Raw genomic sequence first — 8,494 nt, 5'->3', positions numbered from 1 at the left:
TACACTATATTAACAGAACATCGCAGTATTCTTATTGTGCAGTTACACATTTTCAGCAATTATACCATGCGTACTGTACATCCTTTCCACATAACTTAATAGACTACAATAAGATGTTAAATGGTTTCAAGTGTTTTTATTATTGAACTTAAGTAGTTGTGAAAACAGCAGCTACAACCTTTAACGCTCATCCAGCAGTTTTTAAACTTTAACAACTTATGTAAACATTAAGATATTGATTTACTTTTCCATAAATGATACATTCATGGCACTGCAACTACAGTTTAATCTGAAACCGAACGGATGATATTTACAGTGCCATTTTATGCTGTAAATTTTAATACACTGTATTAACGCTGTCATCTGTTTAAAACAGGTTATTATTTGTGTGTTTTTTGGTGCTGGAGATTAATGCACATATGCAAGTATAACTATGTTGTGTATGATAAAGTCATCAATCCCTGAATGTGCTGTGCAACTCATTTAAGGCATGACACTAACTTGAAAATAAAAGAACACCCTGATGGTGGGACGCTTGACGGTAATAAATATAACAATATCCAATAATCTTTAAAAATGAGTGGTATGCACCACAAGTGCAGAAGTAAGCTATTTTTTGTGAATTGCAAATCCTCTGATTTGTTAGATGGTATAGATAATAACAAGCGCAGTAATTAAAAACCTATTTGTGCTACACGTCTGTGTTTACAATTATTACATTCTTTTAAAATAAAATGGCAAGAATGACTCAAGTTACAAATGGCTGCATCTCTTTTTAAGTTCAGTCAAGTTGGATACAGCATAAATAAAAATGGTTAAAAATAGTTTCATGTAATAAACTTAATGTGCAGGTCTTGTGCAGAAAATTCACAAAGTGTAAAAAGAGCTTTTGTTGTAATAAAGAACTATTTACATGTTTTAATGTGTGTAAATGAATGAATTTCGGTTAATTAAGCAATGCTAAACTATATTTTTGACTTGAATGAAACCAGATAATTAGATTATCATTTTGGGTTACTGTTTTATCAGTCCGTTTAAGGTGGAAGGTAGCTAATCATTTGTTCTATTTTGGTAAAATGTGTAAATATACAGTACTCAAAAACGCACTGAACTCACGGCAATTTACCGTTTCCACAACTAAATAAAGCCTTAAACACACAAAAACGCTAAACAATATGTGAAAACTTGTGTAAATATTTTTTGCTTCAGTAAAAAAAGGCTAAGCTGTCAGATTCGTTTTATCGTACAGTATATAATAAGGCAATGTCCAGTGTTATGTGTAACATGTCAGCAATCTGAGTGTGTTCTCTTTTAAGACAATAATAGTCTCCTCCCTTGCGCTTCATCTTCATAATAGACATTTGGTAATAATTCATATTTTCTCTTTCTGTCCATGTCAGTTCCACTCTGCATTCAGGCATTCATAACCAAATCCTCATCTGTGACTCCAGACCGATGATCAGTCCCACATTAACGGACCGCAGTCTCCTCTTGTGTCTGTCTTTGGTTCATCTAGTCTTGCGATCGTTCGGGACCTTTTGGTGTCCATTGGGTTCCAGGCTGTGAAGCTTAAAGTGGGCCTGGCTATAGCGGCGGATCAGAGCTCCCGGAAGTAGAGCCATACACGCGATCAACAGGAGCTGAAACAGGGTCCTCCAAGAAAAGATATCGTCCAAAGAGTGGATCTCAGACAAGATGGCACCCGTACGGACACAGATAAAATTATAAGGGATCAGACCTGGGGAGATAATAAAAGATGGTGAGGGTCGTTTTTCTCCAGTCTGGAGTCTGACCACCTAATAACTTTAGATTGCCCAAATGGAATCATTAGGACAACGTATAAAATGAAAATTAAGTTAAAAAAACTTTAGAATTGCAGTGGACTGTAAGTACACCTTTAACATGAAAATGTATAACTGAAGATGTACTGTAAGCTCACCAATGAGGATGGAGAAAAAGAATATGGGAATGGGGATGTTGAGGATTGGAGAGGTGACATTCAGAAACCAGTTTGGTGTCATGGGAAAGAATCGCAGAAAGAGCAAGAAGAAGAACAAACTACTCCTGTTCCCCTCCACCTAACAGAGAGAGATCCATCATGTGCTCATCTTGCATTATATATATCTATATATACACACACATTACAAAGTATCCCCTACAAAATATATATACATCATTTCATGTCTTATATTAAAGGAATAGTTCACCCAACAATTAAATAATTGACCTTCCCTCAGGTAATTCCAAACCTGTATGAAGTTCTTTGTTCTGCCGAAAACAAAGCAACATATTTTGAACAAAAACTTTGTAACCAGGCTGTTTCATTCGAGGGTGAGCAAATCACGACAGAATTTCTTTTTTTGGGTGAACCAGTTCAAATATATTTTCCAAGTATATGTGTACTAAGTATACTAAAATTGAACTAATTTGTAAATGTGCTGTTTCTAAGTAAATTGGCCCACTTCTTAGTTTAAAGAAGTATACTTTTCACTGTACTTTAAGCATAATAGAAGTAAACTAAATTAGTGCACAATTGTTCTCCTTTATTGTAAATATACTCTGAACTACAAGTGAACATATTCTATTATAATGCTAGTTTACTAGTTATATGCATCTGTTCCACTAGTTTATAAAAGTATGTTTCATAGTTTTTATGCTGCAATTTTCTTAAAGCGTTCTCAACATTTTTAGTTAACCTTGAAAGAAATGAAAACATTTAGGTACTGAGTAGTGTATGGTTAAGGTTTATCTTAGGGTTACTTGCATGTCATCGAGCATAATTTATAATTTGTAATAACAATTAGATGTAACGTGTAACTAATAAAGTGTTGCTTAACTTATTTCATTAGTAACATAAGAATGAACTTACTTCATAAGGCAAGCCAAACTGAATACTAGAACACTAAATTATACTTTTCTTACATTAATCTCAAACTCACGTTTCGGTGAAACATTGGCCTAACATACTTTTCTGGATGCTACATATGTGTATAAGTCAAGTATACTTGAGTATAATATCAATATAATAGGAAGTATACCTCTGATGAGTAGATAAACAGTAGGAAGAAAGTATGCTATCATGTTGTAGTTTAAAAGAAATGTACTAGAAGCACTTTTTTTAATATCAGGGCCTGTTCACACTAAGAACAATAACTGTAGCAAGAACTATAACTGTATTAACCTCCACACCGAGGCACTAATGTGCTGCAAATACGTTGTTGGCCACTGCTTGATCTCCAAAGCGTTCAAAATGGACTCAGGATTGATCATCAGCAGGAAAAAATAACTAAGCAGTTCTGTATTGTTACTGTGTGCCGTTATTGTCGTAGCTGTGGTTTGGACTCTGCTGTTCTTTAGAATTTAGATGCACAGTATAAACAGACAAAATGCTAAGTCGCGAGTACATTCGCAGACTATTTTTAGAACAGTCATTACTGGAAAATCCCTCTATCACGCTGCTAAACACCCAGAGGTGACCCACCATTCTCTGCAGCATCGCCACCTTCTCAGGGAAGAGCCTGATGATGTGGCGTTTGCCAAATGTACGGGACAGAAAGTAGCAGTTGGTGGAACCCACGGTAGTCAAAGTGCAGGCGATGAGGAGTCCATGCCACGGCCCAAATAATGCCCCCGCCAGCATGTTCTAGACAGGACAAGACAAAACTAAACTGTTAAGGTTTTGTTATAGGTCACCAGCTACATCCATTCACATATTATCTATAAATAACTGTACCGTTTGTACATATTTTAAACATCTCTTGCAAAAAAGAAGTACAAATTCCATATTTACACACTAAAAATTGGTAACCTGCAGTTAAGTAAACCTAAGGAGTTCTTTCTGCCCGATTAGAAGGAGTATACTTTAAACGTCTTGAAAGTGTACTCTCTTTATAATTTGTGACTTTTAATACATTGGTTGCATGTACAAATTAAATACAATAAGCACATACATGTCAACTAACTTTCATTAGAGTGCTAGTAGAGTATTAGTAGACTGGTATGGTTAGGGTAAGAATAAGTTGACATGTTCTTGAAAAGTTACCTGTCGAGAGATCATCAGAACAAAGAGTTAACAGTAAATAATCAGACAATCTACTTATACTCTAATGAAAGTTAGTCGACATGTAGGTGCAAAGTTACTTATTGACAACAGAATGTTTATAAGGGACCTTCAAAATGAAGTGATACCAAAGAAACTGGCGATGAGTCTAAAGAAGTGGTCTCAAGCAGGTCTTTGTCACAATGTAGAGCTCTGTTACCAACCAAAAAGGATGAGCCTGGAATGGCGAAGGACTGCTTGTAGAGGTAGGCACTGCAAAAGAGGATGAACACATATCCAGTGTGCTCTGTCTTATAGAACTGCAGAAGCTCGGCTAGTTCCCTCAACTCATCCAGATCGGACGGGAACTTCAACCTGGAGAAAACAGACTTGGGTCAGTTAAATAATGGCACTGGGCTTGCATGTTTCATGTGTGAGGCGCTGAGATGAAAAAGATGCGAGATGTGAGCGTGACGGTCATGACCGCCCGTCAAGTTACAAAAGTCCGCCCTGGAATGGAAAAACACGTTATGAGTGATTGGACCCTAAATTATTCATATTTCATTGTTCCTTACGTATTAAAATATATTACATAAAAAATTAAAAGTAATTATGTTAAGAACTGGTAATTGGTATAAATTTTGGGTTAATATTAGTATACCATTTTTACTTAAATTTTTAATTTTTAGGTTAGCATTTTTTAAGCGCGCGACAGACTCTAAATCACTTGAAGGATTCTTGAAAATGGTCGAAGGCCCCTGATCAAGACACTAGCCTGTCAGCAAGATGAGACAGAAAGACTCAAATCTGCCCTCAGCGTGCGTGAAGGAATGAAATATGATACACCAACTAGACGGAAATAGCTTCTCAGCTGTGGACTTGTGTGTGTGTGTGTGTGTGTGTGTGGTTTAGCTGTACTCAACGGCCAGACTGTTTAAAACATCTTCAAACACACCTAACACGATCATCAATAAATATGTGCATATACAACAGACTGGATTTCTGGTGTGGTGCTCACTCCAGCAGATGAATCACATCTTGTGCACTTGTGAGTAATCTAAGCTCCTTCGTCCAGGGGGTAATTTGGGCACGTAATGGGGCAGTCTTCCCCACCCATGTGCCAAAGCAGAGGTTTTAATTTCACATACGTACCCAATGTGACGAATATAAACATGTGATGAGCGCACACTGAGTATGTTCCCAGAAGTACAACAATATGAGAGCCTTCAGTGGATGAGACTGACCAGACAATAAACTAAACAGGCTCAATAATGAATCACTCTTTTATTTCGACATGTTCTAATTATTTAAGGCTATTCGCCTTAAAACAGCTGATTTTTACGGCTGTACCACTGTAAAACATGATACATGCACATATGTCAACACGAAATTTCCCTTCTCTTATAACCACGGGATTTCCCACCTAAAGATTCAAGCAGCTAGCGGCACACAGGGCACAGCTGTCTCTGCCATCACTGCTGAAAAACTCCATCTCGGCCTCATCAGCAGATATTCTCCAGGGTACAGAGGAGTGAGCTAATCGAGACACGAACCAAGACATACAGGTCACAAGACACTATGGAAAGGTCAGATGTTTGGACGAAATGTGATGATGGTAGACATACAGCAGATCTGTTACCCAATTTGAAACTCCAGTGTCCTTTCCACTGTTTTTGTTATTCTAAATATCTGGAGAAGATTTCAGTAACTGACACACCGTGAGGGCTTTTGAGACTTCTTTTCTTTATTCATGCGATTTATTTTCTCTTGCCATGCCGGGCATACACGTCATACATGAACCCTCCGGATATCTCTTTCTTTCCCTCCTCCTCTATATTGCACATCTCAGCAAATACAAGCGGTTTCAAGACACTCCAGAAGGCAGTTGTCTGATCTTATAACTGTCACCTCATGCCCTCTGCCAGGCTCCAATCCTGAGACACGACTGCTAAAGCTGATTTGCATTCAGAGCAGACAAAATACTGGAGATATAAAAAAAATATTAATTAAAATAATAGTAACTGTAAAAAAAAATGGCTCCTAGGTTCTACAAAAGACAAGCGGTTCGGAAAACCAATTGATATTTTTAAAAGAAAGCAAAGATCATAAAATTGATCAAAAGTGACAACTTTTAAATATGCACGCATCCTCCATACGCCACTGTTAGAGGTCTCCTGCGGTCAATCACACACATGCGAAGCAGATAATAGACACTGATGAGGAGAGAGGACACGTCAAACATCACAGAATAACTAGCCAAAGCTCCTCACTTTCTACAGTACAAACCCATCTCTCTCATTCTCTCTCATTTTATTTCTTATTCTTCCATTACATAAATACCTTGTATGCATGAGTTTAATATGTACATGATGACTATGCATCGTCCAATATATTATTAGTGGAAACGTATTATCAGTTATAGCACAAATTCACGGAAAGGGCTATCTTGCTAGGCAAGGATCCCACACAAATATGTATTGTAAACAAAACAAATGTTCTATGTAAAATCATAGTTTATTTAAATGATTGAAAATAGATCAAATAGACATATTTACAAGGTTAACATAAATAATTCAGATAGACCTACATTTTTAATGAAGGGATGTCATAATAGCAACAGACTATAAATTCAGATCATAGGTATAATCGAGTCTATTATTAAACATAATTATATATATAATGTTAATCATAATGTTTTATATATATATATATATATATATATATATATATATATATATATATATATATATATTGAATCATATGAAAATGTACATTTGTAACTAGGCTTCTTTCTGAAAAATATAAAACAATATTATATAGGCTAACCAAAACGAATCTAAATTAATTTCCTTGAGCCATGAGCGAATCGTTTAGGCAGGTCTTGATTCACCAAACCGGTCTAAACGATTCGCTCATGAATCGGACACAATAATACTTTCCGTGCATATCTATCACTAATATTAAGTTACACAATACAGTGAAAGCATTGTATTGTGTAACTTAATATCAGTGATAGATATGCACCGGTTAAGTAAAAAAAAAAAATCCCATTTTGTAATTTGTTGTGTCCACATGTAAGATGTTTAGGTGTTTATCTTACCTGTACCTAGGGACATTGTGTCTTATTGAAGCACAGTTAATAAAGAATGAATTCATCTACAAACAATAGCAATAACTGCTCACAAAGCAAGGACCCAAGCCCGAGACAGGACCCTACCTGAGCTCTTCCTCCTGCGGTTCATCCGGAGCGTCGTGAACGCGGGCGGCGCGCGGACCCGGCGGCAGGAACGCGGACAGCAGATACAAGTAAAAGGTTGCCGCGGCCACCAGGGCAATTAAACCCCAGACTGAACGCATAGTCCCGGGCTGGATCCGGCTAAAAACGACGCCCTTGCGCTTGCTGCTACACCTGTTAAATAGCAGATCCGGTCAGTGGGCAGTTTATACATGTTACGTCTCCAGACCATGCAAGTACGTGGACCTACTGTATTGCAACAACACGAGTCAGTGAAGCCCCTAATGAGGGTGGACCTATCTGTCACATGAGACCCCCAAAAATACGAGTCCATGCTGTGGGCACTGTGGGAAGACTATGTGTAACTTTAAAAACACGAACTTTATAGAACCCCTATGTAAGTAAATATAATATGCTGTTATTAGAGGCTACATAATCATCATAAAAGACTGTAAATAGTATTTATTTACTTATATGCCAAATGCACTTAGGCTATTGTGAGCAGGATGCTGTGTAAATTAAAGGTTATATTTTTATTAAAATAACAGAAAGAGCTGCTGAAAAAGTGCAACCTTGATTAGGAAAAAATATATAAACGTGAATAAAATAGAATACAAAATATAATAGAATTTACACACCACAGTTATACTACATACTAGTGCACTAAAAATTTTAAATGATGAATTATTAAATTCAAACGTGCAAAAACAACTAATAAGTATGAATAAGGATAAATACTACCAAAAACAACTAAGTATAAATAATAATAAAAAAAAATATGGTACTGTAAAAATGTAAATTGATGCGCAAAATCTAAATTTCATAAATACAACAGAAATTCTGGTAATAAAATAAAAAAGGTTTGAACAGTGTGAACCAATTTTTCAAGTGAAACCTTCAAAATGGTCTTTGTTTTTTTCGTTTTCAAAAGTTTTGCGCTCAATCTCCTAACTTTCAGTGGAGGACTACGAAGGTTTGTTCTACGTTGTTGCCACATGATGGCAGAGTTGCCTTCATAATCAAAAAATCATACAGTTATCAATACACTTACACACTGGGAGTTTTTGAAAAGATTTGTAATGATAAACTTTTGACGTGTTCAATAAACAAGTAGTTTTCCCCAAACTGTTATGTTACTGATTTATAAAGATATGAAATATGAAAAGTAATCATAGTCAGAGTTGCGTATAAAATCGCACACTGTCCAGTGGGTATATATT

The 8,494-nt window shown here is 36.3% G+C and overlaps 1 protein-coding gene across 2 annotated transcripts; it reads right to left on the bottom strand.

Annotated features, from left to right (window-relative positions):
* Positions 1–121: 121 nt before the first annotated feature.
* Positions 122–7,537, bottom strand: tmem41ab (transmembrane protein 41ab). 2 transcript variants are annotated; one of them, XM_043235367.1, is made up of 5 exons: positions 7,257–7,537; positions 4,189–4,414; positions 3,482–3,643; positions 1,940–2,078; positions 122–1,738 (listed from the first exon to the last, which is right to left on the bottom strand). In XM_043235367.1, the coding sequence occupies exons 1-5, from the start codon at positions 7,394–7,396 to the stop codon at positions 1,509–1,511; spliced, it is 897 nt and encodes a 298-aa protein (XP_043091302.1). In that variant the 5' UTR covers positions 7,397–7,537; the 3' UTR covers positions 122–1,508. The 2 variants fall into 2 exon arrangements, with proteins under 2 accessions (XP_043091302.1, XP_043091310.1); XM_043235375.1 differs by having other exon boundaries at positions 4,264–4,414; positions 7,257–7,535.
* Positions 7,538–8,494: the final 957 nt, after the last annotated feature.

Source organism: Puntigrus tetrazona, chromosome 1 (genome assembly GCF_018831695.1).
Source record: "Puntigrus tetrazona isolate hp1 chromosome 1, ASM1883169v1, whole genome shotgun sequence".
Taxonomy (NCBI): domain Eukaryota; kingdom Metazoa; phylum Chordata; class Actinopteri; order Cypriniformes; family Cyprinidae; genus Puntigrus; species Puntigrus tetrazona.
The sequence above is the reverse complement of the archived record's forward strand: the minus strand, read 5'-3'. Positions and strand labels throughout refer to the sequence as shown.